This window comes from Salvia splendens, chromosome 11 (assembly GCF_004379255.2).
Source record: "Salvia splendens isolate huo1 chromosome 11, SspV2, whole genome shotgun sequence".
Classification (NCBI taxonomy): domain Eukaryota; kingdom Viridiplantae; phylum Streptophyta; class Magnoliopsida; order Lamiales; family Lamiaceae; genus Salvia; species Salvia splendens.
Window position 1 is genome coordinate 19,621,177 of NC_056042.1, and position 19,102 is coordinate 19,640,278.

General features: G+C 42.5%; 1 protein-coding gene across 1 annotated transcript; it reads right to left on the minus strand.

Annotated features, from left to right (window-relative positions):
• Positions 1–13,494: 13,494 nt before the first annotated feature.
• On the minus strand, positions 13,495–14,223 carry LOC121754550. The gene has a single exon (XM_042149889.1). The coding sequence runs from the start codon at positions 14,221–14,223 to the stop codon at positions 13,495–13,497; it is 729 nt and encodes a 242-aa protein (XP_042005823.1).
• Between the last annotated feature and the right edge of the window lie 4,879 nt (positions 14,224–19,102).

A 19,102-nucleotide genomic window follows, 5' to 3' on the forward strand; every position in this document is an offset into this window, starting at 1 on the left:
TGTGTTGTGGTGTTGACAAGGGTTGTTGTGCGTACGTGAGCATAAGGAACGAGGGTTGCTTTTGAGTTGCGTATTATGTTGTCTAAGCAAGCGAGGTGGGCTTTCTTTTACTAAACTCTTTTACGTTTCAAAATTTCGATGTTGTAGCTATAAGGGTGGTTTAAAGTGTTATGTCATGCCATGATTGTTTTGATGTTGAGATTGTTGCCTGATGCCTAGTTTGTTTGAGCTTGCTCCGTTAGACTATAGGGCTATGTTGAGATTGTGCTTGATGCCTAGTTCGTTTGAGCTTGCTCCGTTAGGCTATAGAGCTATGTTGAGATTGTGCTTGATGCCTAGTTTGTGAGTTCACTCCATTAGGCTATAGGGCTTTGATAAACGAATTCGGGTCTGAGTAGGGCCGCAAACCCTATCAGGCTGTGTAAAAAGGTGGGATCGGGAGCCGTCCTTGCAAGTCGGCCGGTCTTGTGGGCGAATAGTGTGGCCACACTTTCGTCGCACTATGGTAAGAGGATGTGAATGATTGATTGATTGATGAGAAAATGGGGAGATTGTTTTGTCTGGCCAGACTATGAAACTGTTTTTGTGATACTCGATGATATTTCTTTTCTAAAATGTTAAAACTCGAGTTCACTATGGTATGAATGACATAACTTTTATCAAATATTTTGGCGTGTGTCCACTGAGTATATCAAGTACTCAGCCCTGCATATGTTTTCTTTATGTGCAGGTTGAGCGGTGATGATGCGGCGGATGTTGAGTCGATCCTTTAGATATTCCGGATGCGTCGTGCCTTCATACATAGGCGTCTCCCTATGACTCTCTAGACACCTTTATTCCGCTGCCTCGTTTCGAATTGTTCTTGATAAAGTCTTTCCTTTTGTTCTACACTACTTTATGACATTAATTACCTTGAAAATATTAACCCGCTGCTTAATTGTTTAATCGATTAAAACTTTTCTTTTGAAGCTTTGTTTAAGATGTTGTCTTTCATTGTTTTCCCTTTCTTCTTCCCCGCTCCTTAGTCACTTCCCTAGTCACGATTTCCCCGTCTTTACATTAGTCAAAAAAATCCCACAAAATAGAAAAAAAATAATTCAAGAATCTCCAAGTAGAAAAGAAGGGAAGGGGCGAAAATTATAAGTATTTCCACAAGGAAATAATTTAAATCCCAATTTAAATAGGCTAAGGAAAGATTTGGCAAGGTATGGTAGGATTTAATTTGGATAAATATTCCAAAACAATTAATTAAATCCAAGAAAGAAAGTATTATTTCCAATAAATAGGAGGGCCGAAAATTTCAAATAAAATGGCTAGAATGATTATGCATGATCCCACTTAATTTAATTCACACATTGGAAGCTTAATCACATTAACTCACATAACCAACAACAACTAATTTCACATAATTAACTCAATTACATAGAAATTAAATTTCATAAAAGCATTTCCCATTCAACATCCACATCAATAAAATAAAATAAATCACAAATTTTCGGGATGTTACACCAAATCTTGAGATGTTCAAGATTGGGCTTGCGCCCAGTCCACAACTCATAAGGAGAAGTAGGCACGAATTTTGACGGTAAGTTGTCTAAAATATGGCTTGCAGAAAGCAAGGCATGTCCCCAAAATGAAATAAGTAGCCGTGCATAACTCATCATCGAACAGACCATGACCATGTTTAACAAGGTCATGTTCCTTCTTTCAGCCACGCCGTTCTCCTAGGGCGTGCCCGGCGTAGTCAGTTGGGATTCAATTCCCGACTCCGATAAGTAGCCCAAAAACTCGGCACTGAGGTATTCGCCTCCACGATCAGATCGCAGGCTTTTGATACTCTTTCCATGATACTTCTCCACATGAGCCTTAAAGTCTTTGAACTTTTCAAAAGACTCTGACTTGTGGCGCATCAAATAGACATATCCAATTCTCAAGAAGTCATCAATAAATGTGATGAAATATCGAAAACCACCTCTTGCTTCTGTAGACATTGGTCCACATACATCGGAATGAACGAGCTCAAGTACTTCCGTGGCCCTATTGCCCTTAGCCTTAAAAGGCCTCTTGGTCATCTTGCCTTCTAAGCATGACTCACACTTATGAAAGGGTTCCTCCTCTGGACCTTTAATAAGATCTTGTTCCACAAGAGAATGGATCCTCAATTCATTGGCATGACCAAGTCTAAGGTGCCATAAGTACGTTTCGTTCATTGAACTTGAAGGTTCTTTTCTTTTCTTTGAAATTTTCGATGTTGTATTAAGTTCTGATTTACGATTATTAAACTGTGTAGATGTGATTGTGTACAGATCGTTTTCCATGATACCATGATAGATATAAGAACCATCTTTCTTAATAACGCAATTGTCATTAAAAGAAATCGAATATCCATCAAAAACTAATTTAGAAACTGAAATTAAATCTAAAATCTAACACTACTAAAGCGCAAATAAACGTCTCCCACTGCAATGGCCGCCACTTTTGTAGCGTCGCCCGGATGGACTTCGATCTCACGATCATGTAACCGTCTTGTCACCTGCATTAAGTCAGGATCAAAACAAATATGATTCCTTGCTCCTATGTCAATAACCCAAGTGCAAGTAGATGTCGAGGCCAAACATGACTCGACTACTAGAGCCCGGTGCATACCTGTAGCCTTGCCCCTTTTAGGACAGTCTGGCTTCCAATGCCCCTTTTCCCCACACTTGAAACACTTCCCCGTGGGGTTGTTGTTTGCCCTCTTCTTCTTCTTTCCCTTAGCCATCTTGGCCGCTCATGAGTTCGGTACCGTCCTTTTTCCTGTGCTAGGTTGAAGCCAAAGGAACGAGGCGCCAAAGTCATCATGGCCGCCTTAGCCTGAGCCATAAGGTCCTCTGCCGACTGTAGTTCAGTCAACAATTCTGCCAAGGTGTAATTCCTTTTGTTCATCCCGAAATTGAGCTTGCACTGCTGGAAGCTAGGGGGAAGACTTTGAAGGATGATAGTTACTTGGGACTCGGGATCGATCGTCCCTCCCAAAACCTCAATCTGGTTGAAGTGGCCCATCATCTCGAGAACATGGTCCCTCAAAGACGAGCCTTTCTTCATTGTCTTCGACATGATACTCCGAAAGGCTTGAGACTTAGCCATTCGATTCTGAGTACCAAAAAGATTCTTAAGATTTTGCATGATCTCGGCGGCTGTTTCCATGGCTGAATGCTGATGCTTGAGCACTGATGACATAGATGCCAACATATAGCACTTAGCCATCTAATTCGCCTTATGCCACCGTCTGTGCGCATCTCTGACTCTTACCGCAGCATTAGCCGGCGGCACTGGAGGTCGCTGGGTTGTGAGTACAAAGATGTACTCATCTGCTGTAAGAACGATGTCCAAGTTTTGTTTCCATTCTATGTAATTTTGGCCCTCGAGCTTGTTTTCTTTAAGAATTGCAGAAAGAGGATTGAATGACATCTTGACGATTTGATTTGTACTACAAAATAGAGTTTTTACTATTTGTCATAAACTTATGTAAGATGTTTGATAGATTAACCATAAAACTTTTTAAAATCTTACAACTTTACTGGTCACAATACCGACGAATAGCCCAGAGACCACATAATGGCATGGTCGCCTAATGTTTCCTAAGCAAGACCATCGAATTTAGCATTACAGAGTCTCATTTCTACAACACACTCCCATAACAATGCTTATGTGCTGCTAACAAGATCAAGCTATCTCATAAATCCTATGTGAACTTCTGAATCTTGCAGTTTCTTAGGATTATTGTCCGCACATTATGGGTGGCGATAATATTGGAAACCACATTCTAGTTCATACTGTTTATTTTTTAGAAGCCCGCCCTCATGAACTCGCTATTTCTTAGGATTATTGTCCCCACATTATGGGTGGCGACAATATTGGAAAAAAGCTTCATAAATTGCAGACCAATTGATGGAGACCATATACAAACGTTGAGTTCGTAATTATAGCTTAGATATTTGGGTTATGGTTTTTCTTTAATTATCCTAAGCCTTGAGGCAGATTAAGGCTTAATTAAATTCTGGTGGTATTTAAATTTACTGGATAAATAAATCTTCTATTTTTATCGGTATCTTCCTTTAGGAAACTATTGTGGAATTTAATTCTTATACATGTCTACTATAAGATATATCTAAAATAAGTAAGTGATTTAATTCTTAATAAGACACGAAAAATTAAAATCAAATTATTTCCTTGTTCAAGATCAGGAAGAGAAGTTTTATTATTTAATGTATTCATACATATCTATCCTAATTAGGATTCTAGATGTATAAATATTAGGAAACTATTAAATTATTCTTGTCCATATCATCATAGAATAAAATAATATTATTTATTTCCATAGATATATATAACAATAAAAATATTCCCAAAATCTAGGGAAATCTTCCCAAAAGATTTTATTTCCATTAAATAATAAATAATATTTTAATCATATCTTTTAATTAAAAAATTAAATAATCATTAAAATAATCTTTCATCGTTATCTCATCACATGAGGTTCGTACGAACGATGAACGACGAAGATCCGACGAGTTCGTCGTCGGATCATGACGCATCGAGCCTGACCACTCCTCGGACAGGTGCACGCGCGCATGGGGCTGCTACTCTCGGCCCGTCAGTCCCTACTGCTCGTCGTCTCAGCACGTCGGGTGACGCGGCTGCTCGGCCAACAGCGTGCACGATAGTGCCGCTGCTCTCGGTCGGTGTTCGTCGCCCGTCTTGGCACACCAAAACCCAAAACTCTCACTACCTAGGTCAGCTGCGCGCACGAAGGCGCGTCCCTCTCGGCCAGCTGCTGGAGCCTCGTCTCGGCGACCTTCCACCTTGGGTTCGGGGCATGCTGGCTCAACGTCTCGGCAGCTCACCGAGCAGCCACCACGCCACGCCTCTGCACGCGCCGTCAATGCTGTTCCGGAATCTGCATAGGGCTTCCGCAGTCTAGGTCGGTGGTGCGCATGAGCCCTCGCTCGTCTGCGCGTCGCCCCACGATCATCGCCCTTTGCTCCCACTGTGTCGACATTCCTATCCCGATCGCACGTGTAGTACGATTGAAAAATTCAAGTTCTTTGATTCGATAGTTCTTGAGTTCATCATGCATAGTAAATAAACAAAACACCAAAAACATTCTTCTCAATCAATTAATACATGCATACATGAATTTCACGAAATTTAAATCCAAATAATCAGAGCCAAAGACTGGCTCTGATACCAATTAAAGGGGTTGGTAGCGGAAGCATGCGTTTCTAACGGATCACATAAAACTGATATATTTAGCAAATTATTTAGATACACTCTATTCGCGTAATTATCACATGTATCATGCTCATAACTTGAATTTTAAACAGGCTTTAGCACAAATAATCCCTAAAACATGCTTGCTATGGAGTTAGCCAATTTACCTCGTTGATTCACCTAAGAATCGAAGATGGCTTGCGTCTTCTCCACGTGAAGATCTTGGGTACTCGACCTCGGATCTTTTGACTGGTGTCCCGGACTGTAAACTGATATTTGTGTGGGCAAATCTCACCAGTGTACTAGGACTTAAATAAAGAAGACGGAATCCTGCTCACGGATGGAAAGCAAATTTCGTTTCTCTCTCTATGATGAGGAGGACGAAAATTTTGTGTATGCACAAGTTAATTTTCTGTCTCCTTTATTCTTCTATTTATATTAAGTCGCATATTGGGCCTAGTCAGGGATTTAAGGAAGAATTTGGATATGGCCTCACCCAATTAGCTTTTTACTAAGTAAATTGAACCCATAATTTAATACAAGCTTATATTTGAATATTACAAGCAGCCACTACAGAAGTAATATTACACTGCCTTTCCAAATCCGAAATTACAAGTATTCCGGGTTTCCTTTTAATGTGTGTAATTTATTTCCAGCGCTTAAGATTGAAACATCCATTAATTAATTAATGTCAGCTATGGACTTAATTAATTTATATATTTTAATCTCCAAGAGTGGACTTAGCAAGAAACTCTTATTTATGATTCATAGAGTAATCATACTCCAACTAGCTAGGTTCCGAATAATAAAACCTTGTTTCGAGCTCCTCTTGTGGATGTTATCAAACGAGACTCACCTCGCGCACGATTCAACATAATAGCAATCATAGTATCGCTAGATATTGATCGCCACTACCCAATATACCAGGATCGTTGGGTGGCGAAAAACCCGCACCTATTGGTAAGTCAAAGTAGTAGATACTCAATATAGTATGCTCAATGCTAACGTACATTGATTAAGAAATTAATTGTCAAGACCTCGTCTTTCACTAGATAGCATAAAGACTCGTCTTGCTGTTTAGATCCAATTCAGTGCTATACCACACCAACGTCATTTTATTTCAATAAGGCTTAGAAATAATCGGACTAACATTGCAACCTATCAGGATAGGTAGTCTAGGCCTATCTAGGTTGTGAAATTCTTATTTTGTTTTTGGTTCAGAACTGACCGTGTTAGCTTAAATTGGAAGACGCCCACAACCGGTCTACTAAAACAAAGACTTAGACTTTGTTACGTTTGCTTATACATTTAAATATGCAATAAACATCCATTAAATGTAAAACATAATAACATTATGACAAAAATAATCTGTTGCATTCATTGGAAAATAATAATTAGAGTTTTACAGTATTCAATCACTCGAAAGGTGATTTCTAGTATACAAACCCTAACATTACTAACACAGAATGGACACACACCTAGATTGGGTCGACATGCTTCGTTCAAATGACACACTATTCTACCAACTAACCTTCAAATAATCAAGTTATGATTCGACATGCTTCGCTACGTTGATTCAGATGATTAACAGGTTCAAAAGGTAAACATAGATAAGTCAAGCCATGCTTATGTTCAAATATTCCACACTACTCCCCGCCTCTCACTTTATCTTCGTTTGCCCTCAAGCTAACACGATAAAGTGTAAAAGAGTAGTAAGTGTTGCACTTTTTTTTAAACATACAAAACCAAATCAACAAACACAAACTTCTCACACTTAGAACAAACATCGGGCTAAGTGGGAGAAGACATCAACACTGACCAAAGAAAACACATAAACACAGACAAACTTTTCACACTTAGACTGGGCACTAGGCTAAGTGTGGTGATGATAAACAAGAAAAACAGACACACATATGGACAGAAAAGTAAAAACATAAATTTAAAAATACTTGGTCGTGGGGGGGATAGTCATTTCCTTGGCTGATCCCTTCTGGAGTCAGCTGCTCTGGGGTGTGGTTCATCTCTCCAAGTTGGTCTTCTGCTGCTTTCGCTAGGGGCTGTAGGTTGGTCTCTTCCAGCTGGTCTTCTGCTGCCCGCACCTGGGGCTGTAAGTTAGTCTCTTCCAGCTGGTCTCCTACTGCTTGCGCCTGGGGCTGTAGGTTGGGGAGCCCTTTCTCGCTGCAGAACTATTTCTCTGGCCATCAGGGAGACCATCTCTCGCACAGCGAAGACCGTTGTCCTAACATCCTCATTGTATTTCATTTGTATCTCCTTCTGGGTCGTCTGCAACTGCGTCTGGGCATAAGAGCTCAGAGCTATCCTCTCTGTCAGCCCTTCCATTCTGGCTCTCCAATCGTCCAGGTGTCCCACGAGTTCCACGAGGCTAGCATGACCAGGAGACACCGTAGGAGTAGCAGACGTAGCAGGTGCAGCAACGTCGTTCTGTGTTTCTGTCTCTTTTTCCTTTTCAGCTACAACCACCTCCATCTACTTCGTCTTGGTTCTTTTCTTCACAACCCCCTCGGACTGCGAGCCTGGCTTGATTACCTGATAGAAACGCAATCTGCGAGCCTGGCTTGATTACATTCGTGAAGAATTTTTCACCAAACAGCTCCGGATTAGGGTAGTAAGACAGCCTAGGTATCCTCTCTATTACGGTCATATGCAGGGTGAGTTGGTCCAGCCGCTTTCCAGCCACATATCCAGACGCTTTCACAAAAATAGCCCCTAATACATGAAAGCAATTTAAATTGCGTGAAGCGCGGCTGGAGATCGACTGACATGTCCTAGCAATCCAATATCCCAAATGGACCTTCCTCTTCTTCAACATACACCACATAAAGTATAATTATGATTATGTGACGGAGGCGGCAGTGTTGGCTTGGGCCAACAGATTTGCGCCTACAAATACTTGGGCTAATCGGAGGATGGGGTATTTGATATAGTCGGCTCTGGATGTTGTTGGTTGATAAGCTTCAGTGCCCCTTGGAACCATCTCTTCCCAAGCGGCTTGTTTGTTGAAATCTGGGATTTCCTTTGGAGCACCGACGTCACTCTCAAAACATTCAACTTCTTGGTCTGCAGTGTACAGGCCAAGTCGTACCGACCACTCCCTGATACTCATCCTCATTTCTCTCGTAAAAAACCTGAAACTGATAGATTCAGCCCCCACATCTATCGTGTATGTGAAACAGAACGAAGTGAAGAACTTCTGGGCCAACTCTATTGGCATTCTCGGCATGCGCAGACCCAAAAGCCAATCATATCCTATTCCCGTGATGTAGTGCATGAACTCCTGTACTCCTTCAAACTTTTCCAGGGTGAGTTGGTCCAGCCGTTTTCCAGACCTTTCTTTCTTGCTCGACCCCACCCTTGCTGCACATTCATCCGTTGTTTGGGAGTCGTCGAATGTGATCATTCGCCCTAGCAACTCGTTGTCCAGACGGACACGTATCTTTTCAAACTGTATCCTGGCCATCTCCGGTCTTGGCTCAGAAGCACTCCTCGCCCCATCATTTGTTCGCTTAGAACGACGCTCCATCCTCAGCGCCTCATCATCTTGTTCTTCAGACCTCCTTCTTCCATCTTGAATCACCACGGTTGTTGAGACCTGCCTTGGTTTCTTTTTTGCTCCCTCCTTTCTCTTTCTCTTTCTCTTTCTCTGTTGTCCACCTTAGCAAGTAGGTTGGGTTGCCCAGAACTGGGCAGTGCGTCTATTACTGTGAAGATAGCATCATCTTCTTCAGGTTCTTCATCAATTAGTAGCCTCCTTCTGCGACGTGATGCTCCAACAGCACCCCTTGCTGGACTATTCATATCCTCCCATGTTCTCTTTATAGGGGTTTTCTGTGGTTTTTCTTCTTGAGACTTCGTTCCTGAAGTCTCTTTTCTAGCTGACCTCCTCTGATAAGTACGGACGGCAGCAGCTCTTGCTTCAGCAGCCTCATCTCTGGGAAGCACCGTCTCAGTTTCCTCCTCTTCATCGGTCACAATCATCACTTCCCTACTCTCATGTGTTTCATCAGTACTTTTCTCAACCCTCTCAGTAGAGTTCTATCCATCAGTCCGGTCCCCATCCACTTCCATATCCATCTCAGTAGCCTCATAATTCCTTGTCGCCAAGTTTGCTGCGACTTCCTCAAGAGTGAGTAGTTGTTGCTCGACTTCCTCTATAGGTTCATTCACCGTTGTTGTTTCATCGGAATAGACTGTGCTTGAGTCTCCTCTGGTATTTTGGGATGGTGGGTCCCGCAACATTCTCCACCTCTTCCTCCTCCTCTAACGGCTCTCCCATCTCGTTCACGACCTTGGCTTCATCTTCGATGACGACGGTACCTTTATTGCGTTCTTTTTCTACAGTTACATCACCAGTTTCTGGCTAAAGGGTTTGTGCATTTTGTTGCGCGGCGGCAGGAGGTGTTGAGGCCGCTTTGAGTTGGGCCAAGAGTAAGGCGGGGTCCACGTTTGCGTTTAGCGACTGGATCATCTCCACCAATCGTTCTCTGGTCTGTGTGGGGTGGGAAGGGTAGTTGCTCTCAGAGGCGGCGGGTGTGGTAATGGTCGGAACCGCTCCTGACCTTCCAGTATCCCGCTACAGAGGCCTCGAACTAGTGGTGGCCTTGGTGGTGGGTGTGTCTCCTGAAGTCTTGGGTGTAGTTGTTTACGACACTAGGGTTTGAGTTTCACCGGAACCTGCAGAGAGAGAATGGCGATTAGAATTTAGGGGTAGTTGTTTGAGTGGAGTACGGGGGCGGTTCAAATAGACACCATTCGTATAGTGACTTTTCAGTTATTTCCTCCAAAAACTCTTCTCCTATTTTTTGCATTTACTGACGCGTGGAGGTCACCCTCCATAATACTCTACAAAAACTACTTAGCAAAGGTGGGAGTTTCGTTTTAACCGGATCAAGGGAGTTCCGTCAAATGGAGCTCTTCAGATTTTATCATTCCTTTCCCACGACATGATCCAATCAATTGTACGCTCCCGATAATATTTTTTTGGAAGATTTTGGAAATGAGAAGGATTTAAAAAGATATGTACATATTTACACAAACCCAAATGCCTTGACAGTTCACTTGATCCATCTAAATCATGAGTCACTTATCAAGTGGACCATTCAAGACATTTTCCATCAAACCAGTTTAGGCAATAACAACGGGTATGCACAGTGGAATTTCTTCCACTTTGCATGCCTTTGAGTTTTCCCTAAAGGGTTTCATGCGGTGACCATTAACCATAAAGGGATCAGAGTTTGGGTCACTTCCCTGAAGCTCCACCGCTCCATTCGCTCTTAGGGCGACAATAGTGTAAGGTCCAGTCCACTTCGACTTCAACTTTCTGGGCATCAACTTCAGTCTTGATTGGAATAGGAGAACTCTCTGTCCCACATGCAGCTCCTTCACCCTCAGGTTTTTATCGTGCCAGAGTTTGGTCTTTTCCTTGTACCACATGGTTGCGTCATACGATTCCAGTCTGAGTTCCTCCAATTTCTACAACTGGAGCTTCCTTTCCTCAGCGTAAACTTGGGGTTGCATATTTACCTCATTGACCGCCCAGTAGGCTCTGTGTTCGATACCCACCGGAAGGTGGCACATTTTTCCGAAGACCAATCTGTATGGCGACATCCAGCCTCTTGAAGGGCTCACTGTTGTCTCCAGAATGCTCTTAATCTCTCTGTTTGAAATTTATGTCTGACCATTACTCTGGGGGTGATACGGAGTGGACAGTCGGTGATGCACCCCGTACTTCTTCATTAAAGCTTCCACGGTGCGATTACAAAAGTGTGTCCCTTGGCCGGATATTATGGCTTGGGGGATTCCATATCTGCTGAATATAGTTGACTTTAGAAATCGGACCACCTCCATTGCATCACAAGTCACAGTCGCCTTGGCTTCAACCCATTTAGACACATAGTCACAGTCACCTTGGCTTCAACCCATTTGGACACATACCCCAGACATCAAAAATCTCGCACACCACCACTGGCACTTGCGGCATTTCATCTCTCAAAGAGATTCCTCCAGTTAACTGGCAGCGGCTGCACTTCCTACAGAACTTGTAGGCGTCTTTATGTAGATTCGGCCAATAGAAACCGTTGTCCAAAACTTTCTGAGCTATTTTCTTTGGGCCGAAATGGCCTCACAAACAAGCGAATGGCAATGAACCAATATGTCCTCCTGGTCCCATTCATGGATGCATCGCCTGGAGACCTGATCAACTCTCATTTTCCATAGGTATGGATCGTCCCAAAAGTAATATTTGGCTTCACTCTTTATCTGTAGCCTTTGCGCTCTTGTCACTTCTAGTGTAGGCGGCAACTCCTTAGTCACCAAGTAATTAGCCAGATCTGGGAACCACGATGCAGCTTGCATCTTGCTCAGTTCACACACAAACTCCTCCGGATCAGTTGGGTTGTAAGTGTCGCCCAAAATGATCAAGACATCTGATCCTCCGATATAATACAAGTGCTCTTCTGGAAAAGCATCGGGGATGTCTTCTTTATCTTCTCCCTCTGTAATCCTACTTAGATGGTCAGCCACCTTGTTCTATGTTCCAGCCTTGTCTTTTTCTTCCCAGTTAAATTCATGCAATAGCAATACCCATCGGATCAACATTTGATTCGATTCCTTCTTCGCAAACAAATATTTTATCGCCGCATGATCAGTATACACGATAACCTTGGATCCCCACAGATACGGGCAAAATTTCTCGAAGGAATACACGATAGCGAACATCACCTTCTCCATTATATTATAGTTTTTTTGAGTCTGATTCAACGTTTTAGACGCATAGAAAATCACATAGCATTTTCCTTCTATCCGTTGGCCCAAAACTGCCCCAACAGCGAAATCACTTGCATCACACATCACCTCAAAGGAGTGATTCCAGTCTGGTGTTCTAATGATCGGATCTGAGACAAGTCGATCCTTTAAAAGCTGGAAAGTACGCTAACATGTCTCGTCGAAGACAAATTCCACATCATTCTTCAGGAGATGGGTTAATGGCTGCACAATTTTGGCAAAATCGTTAATAAACCTCCTATAGAACCCACCGTGGCCCAAGAAACCTCGCACTTCCTTCTGGTTTGTGGGAAAAGGCAGCTTAGTAGTAACATCCACTTTCGCCTTATCAACTTGTATTCTCCTTTCTGAGACGACGTGGCCTAGGACGATTCCCTCGAGTACCATAAAGTGGCGTTTTTCAAAATTCAGTACCAAGTTCTTCTCTTGACATCTTCTTAACACCAGATCCAGATTGGCAAGGCAAGACTCGAAAGAATTCCCATAAACTGTGAAGTCGTCCATGAAGATATCGATGCATTCTTCCAGCAAATCACAGAAGATGCTAATTATGCACCTTTGAAAAGTTCCTAGTGCATTACAAAGCCCGAAAGGTATTCTTCTATACACGTATGTACCGAAAGGGCATGTGAAAGTCGTCTTCTCTTGGTCATCGGGATCTACATATATATGAAAATACCCACTATAGCCATCCAGGAAGCAAAAGTATTGCTTACCTGCGCTTTCGAGCATCTGGTCAATGAAGGGCAGTGGAAAATGATCCTTTCGTGTAGCCTTATATAGCTTCCGATAGTCAATACAATTCTCCAGCCGGTTACCAGTCTCGTAGGCACCAATTCATTTTTGTCGTTCTTCACTACCTGAATACCGGATTTCTTTGGTACCATATGGACAGGACTGGCCCATTTGCTATCGGAATAGAATATATGATCCCTATGGCTAACAATTTCAGGACTTCCTTTAGCACTTCTTCCCTCATATTGGGATTCAATTTCCGCTAATTCTCCCGGTGAGTCTTGGCACCCTCCTCCAGGCGGATGTGGTGCATACACAGATCTAAACTGATGTCCACCAAATCCGATAGAGTCCATCCCATTGGTTTCTGATTCTTCTTCAAAACCTCCAACAGTCTTTCTTCTTGCTCGTCGGACAACTGGTTGTTCACTATAACCTGTAGAGTCTCCTCCTCCCCTAGATAAGCATACTTCAATCCAGGAGGCAATGTCTTCAGTTCTATCTTGGGTGGGCTTGTCTCTTGAGGCAATGAGTTTTTCTCCATATTCTTCACGGCCAGTTCCCCAAAGTCGGGTAACTTCTCCAGACTCCTCAATTTTTCCAAGCTGTTCAGTTGGGCCAAACTACTTGAACCAGTCGACCCTAGCCTCTAGCAAAATCCCATAATAGCCTCATTAATTTCTTCATCTGTCAAGTCCTGTGTGATCAGCGCCTCGCACCACCCTTTTCAATGGAGTCACTCAACTCAGAAGCCTCAAGTTGTTCCTGTAGAAGCTCAATTTCTAGGAACTCCTGAACCAACAGGGTAATGACATCTAGAGAATGTAAATTCTCAATGTCTAATAGCTTCTTCATGGCTTCATCAATGTTGAATGTGAACTTCTCTTCATGATAGTCAAGGCAAATCGTGCCGTCACTGACATCAATTACAGTTTTTGCTGTCCTGAGAAACGGTCTTCCCAACAACACTCCACTTGATTCTCCAACCTCTGACTCATTCATACTAATCACGTTAAAGTCCGCCGGATAAAGGAAATTGTGCACCCTCACTATTACGTTTTCCAGAACTCCTTCGGGGTTTATGCATAATCTGTCTCCTAGTTGAATGAGTACCTTTGTATCCACCAGTCTGACACCAGTTAGTCTTTTGTATGCCGAAAAAGGCAGTACATTGATGGAAGCCCCCAGGTCACACAGAGCATGTTCAATACTCACGTCCCCAATGACGATCGGCAGGGTAAACTTCCCAGGGTCGGTTCGTTTTCTAGGAAGTCTCTTCTTCTGGATAACAGCGGACACACTTTCCCCAATCACTATCTTCCCGTCAGCTTTCCCCTTCCCAGCTATGAAATCCTTTATAAATCTGCTGAACGGGGGCAATTTCAATGCTTGTAAGAACGGTAGGTTGATCTCCAGCTTCCCAAAAATCTCCATAAAATTGGTGGGATCTTCTTTCTGCCTTTTGGGTTCTCCCCGATATGGGTAAGGTTTCGTATGCTTTACTGCATTGCTTGAACCTTCATTAGGGACTTCACCCTCATGCCTTATTCAGTCCTCGTTCAACTCTTCTGGCTCTTCATCAAGAGGCACTGGGTCAGCAAACTGAGGCAACGACTTCCTCACCTCATCCAGGGGGGCCTCTGTTTCAGCCTTCCCCTGGGTCAACTCTTCACTTTCTTCATCTGTCCTTCTCACGGGTTCGGCATAGTCCCTCCCTGATCTTAGAGTGATATTACTGATAATAGCTCTGTATGGCATCTTAACAGTGGCGGGGAGGTGACCATTATGCCCCCGTATCTCATTCAATGTGGTGGCCATCTGCGAGATCTGTTTGGTGAGCATGTCCATAGCCGCCTTGTGCTATTCCTGGGCATCTTGCAACTGGTGCATCACGTCATTGTTGGCCTGCATGTTTCTCTGAAGATGTTGTTGGGAGTTCAGTAAATCTCCGATCAGCTCTTCTGTGCTTTTAGATTGCTTGGTCGTTGGCTGGCTTGAGCTTGCTCCCTGTGGATTATTAGAAGAGGATCCTAACCAATGATGAAAGTTTACATGTGGTCCTTGACTTCCATGTTGTTGAGGCGGGGCGTTTGAATTCTGGTTTTGGAGCCTCATTGATGTGGTGGAACATAGGAGACCATCTGATTGTTCTGATTTCAGTTTTGCCAGTGTGGCTGATTCTCATGTCCCCTACTGTTGTTCCAGTTATTCTGCCCTTCATGGTTGCGGTTTTGCCACTAGGAAGCGTGCGTAAAAATCCGATCACATGAATTTGATCTATTTAGCAGATTATTCAGACAAATTCTATTCGCACAATTATCACATGTATGATGCTCATAACTTCAATTAAAACATGCTTTAGCATATAAAATCCCTAAAACATGCTTACTACGAAATTAGCCAATTTACCTCGTTGATTCAATCAAGAATCGATGATGGCTTACTCCGTCTCCACGTGAAGATCTTCAATACAAGACCTCGGATCTTCTGACTGGTGTCTCGGACTATACGCTGATATTTGTGTGGGCACATCTCACCAACGTACTAGGACTCGAATAATGGAAGACAGAAACTGCTCAAGGAGGAGGCACAAATTTTGAACTCTCTCTAGAGGGGGACGAAATTTTTATGTAGAAAAAAGTGTTTTCTGTCTCCTCTATTCTCCTATTTATATTAAGTCACAAATTGGGCCCAGTCAGGGATCTAAGGAAGAATTGGATCAGGCCTCACCCAATTAGCTTTTTACTAATTAAATTGAACCCACAATTTAATATAAGCTTATATTGGAATATTACAAGCAGCCACTACAGAAGTAATATTGCACTGCCTTTCCAAATCTGAAATTACAAGTATTCTGGGTTTCCGTTATTTGCGTTCAATTCATTTTCTGCCCTTAAGATAGAAACATCCATTAATTAATTAATGTCTGCTATGGACTTAATTAATCAACATATTTAATCTCCAAGAGTGGACTTAACAAGAAACTCTTATTTATTATTCATAGAGTGATCAAACTCCAACTAGCTAGGTTCCGAATAATAAAACCTTGTTTCGAGCTCCTCTTGTGGATGTTATCAAACGAGACTCTCTTCGCGCACGATTCAACGTAATAGCAATCCTAGCACCGCTAGATAATGATCACCACTACCCAATATACCTGGATCGTTGGGTTAACATTTGGTAAGTCAAAGTAGTAGATACTCAATATCGTATGCTCAATGCTAACGTACATTGATTAAGAAATTATTATCAAGACCTCGTCTTTCAGTAAATAGCATAAATACTCATCTTGCTGTTAGATCCATTAAGTGCTATACCACATTAACGTCATCTTATTTCAATAAGGCTTAGAAATAATCGAACTGACATTGCAACCTTTCAGGATAGGTAGTCTAGGCCTATCTGGGTTGTGAAATTCTTCTTTTTCTTTGTTCAGAACTGACCGTGTTACCTTAAAGTGGACGACGCCCACAACCGGTCTACTATAACAAAGACTTAGACTTTGTTACGTTCTTATACATTTAAATATGCAATAAACAACCATTAAATGTAAAACATAACAACATTATGACAAAAATAATCTGTTTTATTCATTGGAAAATAACAAGTAGAGTTTTATAGTATCCAATCACTCTAAAGGTGATTTCTAGTATACAAAACCTTAACAGTTTCCCTGAAGATGCTGTTGGGAGTTCAGTAAATCTCCGATCAGCTCTTCTGTGCTTTTAGATTGCTTGGTCGTTGGCTGGCTTGAGCTTGCTCCCTGCGGATTATTAGAAGAGGATCCTAACCAATGATGAAAGCTTACATGTGGTCCTTGACTCCCATGTTGTTGCGGCGGGGTGTTTGAATTATGGTTTTGGAGCCTCGTTGATGTGGTGGAACATAGGAGACCATCTGATTGTTTTGATTTCGGTTCTGCCAGTGTGGCTGATTCTCATGTCCCCTATTGTTGTTCCAGTTATTCTGCCCTTTGTGGTTGCGGTTTTGCCACTAGGATTGCCCTTCCTGTTGTGTGGGATAACTGATAGCCGGCGGCTGTTGATAAGTTATCGCAGGTGGTTGTTGATAAGTGATGGCCGGTGGTTGCTGATAAGTAATTACTGGCGGTGGTTGTTCATTCTGGTTCTGACCAAACCATCAGAAATTTGGATAATCTCTCCATGGAGCATCACTCTGTTTTCCTGGGTTCCAGCTACCATTGGGGTTCCAATGTCCAGCAGCACTCATCTAAGCTTGGAAATTCGGATCTCCTTGGGGTCTGTAGCTGGGATACATCCCCTCCTGGCTTGATACAGCATTTAGCTTCTCTTGCGGGGCAGGTTGATTCTGTTTCTCCATCGTGGCCAATATTGCCTTCGCCAGCTTGTCCATACGGGCCTCCATTCTTTTCTCGGTTGTGTCCACGAACATAATTTCCGCCACTCGCCTCAAGATTGTGGTTCTTGGATTATCTTATACCCTCTTGGCATTGATCAGCCTGTCAAGCACCCTTTTGGCTTCGCTCACTTTCAGCTTAGAGAAATCGCCACCGCTTGAAGAATTCATGAGATCTTTGCTTTCTGGGGTTAGTCCTTCATAGAAAGTGTTATAAACATCGGCTTCCACCATGTGGTTGTTCGGGCACGCATCAAGCAACCCTGTATATCTTCCGCAATATTCACTTAAAGTTTCATCATTGTTCTGACGGGCTCCCTGTATCTCCTTCTTCAGAGCATTCGTCTTTGTGGAGGGGAATAAGTAATCTAGGAAAATTTGTCGGAACTCCAGCCAGGTCCTTATAGATTTCGGGGGCAGCCTCATGAACCAAGTATCCACCTCTTCTTGTAATGCGAAAGGGATAGCTCCCAACCGGTAGTCGTCCTCACTGGAACCAACTGGTCACTTCTAAATCCCACAGAGTTTGCAGAACTCGTGCAGGAATGTGTAAGGGTTATCCACTCTTCTCCCATAGAAATGAGGCATGACAGCTAGCACATTATTCTTTATCTCAATCCATGACTAAACAGGGGTCACCACGATGGCTTGATACGGCTCACCGTTTAGGTGGGCGTTGAGAGATCCAATCTCAGGATCATTATCCACTATATCTGCAATTGGAATAAGTTCTTCCTCTGACTCAACTCATTCTTTGGGTTCGGTAAACGGGAGTGTATCTTCCTCCCCTTCAGAGCTCGAGTGTGATGGTCCACCGGTGTTCAACCCAGACCTGGAGACAACGGGATTTGCTACTGCGCTATTTGACTAGTAAAAGGAAGTAAGGGTCGAATCCCACAGGGACAGAGGCGTGCCGAGTTGTGTTGGGGACATGTTGGGGGTTGGCTGCTGCCATGCTTAACTAAGGTGGGTTAAACTACGACTAAGAACTAGACTCCTCCAATCACAAAATTAACTTGATCAACTAGGCTAAGCATGATGAAAACAGCATGTCTCAAACGGATCAACTCAAGTAAGACACAGTTACGACAGAGTAAAGTAGTTGGGACCACTGAAAAGAAATTGCACACTACCAAAAGCTGTAAACAACAAAAGGTGACAGAGACTGCTATTCTAACAAACTACGACCTTCTTATTCGCTAAGCAACTAAATTAAACACCTACGGCAGATGAAAACAGAGCAGATGACATGAAAGTAGGAAACAAACAAATTGAAACACATATTCATGTAATTCGGACGGAAGAGAAACAGATATAAAGTATCTATCCTAATTTCATGCAAGTTGACGAACTATAACTTAGATCTAACTATGAGAAATCAAAAACAGAACAACGAGCGATTATCTGAACAAAATCTAACATAGATATCAATGAATCCAAACCAACATGCATCGCATATTCCATCTAAACATCAGATCTAATCATAAACTACTAAATTATAAAGAACTGACTTAAAATCAGAACAGAACTAAGCTAAGCAACATAAACGAAAGCATAAAACACCAGATCCAAAACAACTTACATTAAAAACTCCATTTTATAAACGATCTTCAATAAGTAAACAAAACATAATTCCCAACTCAGATTTAAAAATCGATCAATAACGGAAAGTAACTAAGGTAGCAACTAAGAGAAAAACATAAAGAACAACTAGACTTCGGAAAAACATGAACTAAAAGCGAAATAACAATTGTTTTGACCACTCGGGGTTTAAGGAAAACACAAACTACGAAGACTTCTTGGCGGATCTGAGTTTCTTATTCCTTGATGAGGAAGAAGGGAGAAAAATTGAGGTAGAACGGTGACTCTGGTGGCTCCTAACTTCCTTGATCCATGTTACGAATAAAAGTGTGGAATGTGAAGTGACTGGAAAATG

Bases quoted from the DNA above. Each gene is read 5' to 3' on its own strand.
- LOC121754550 (XM_042149889.1), bottom strand. From the start codon at position 14,223: ATGGAGATTTTTGGGAAGCTGGAGATCAACCTACCGTTCTTACAAGCA.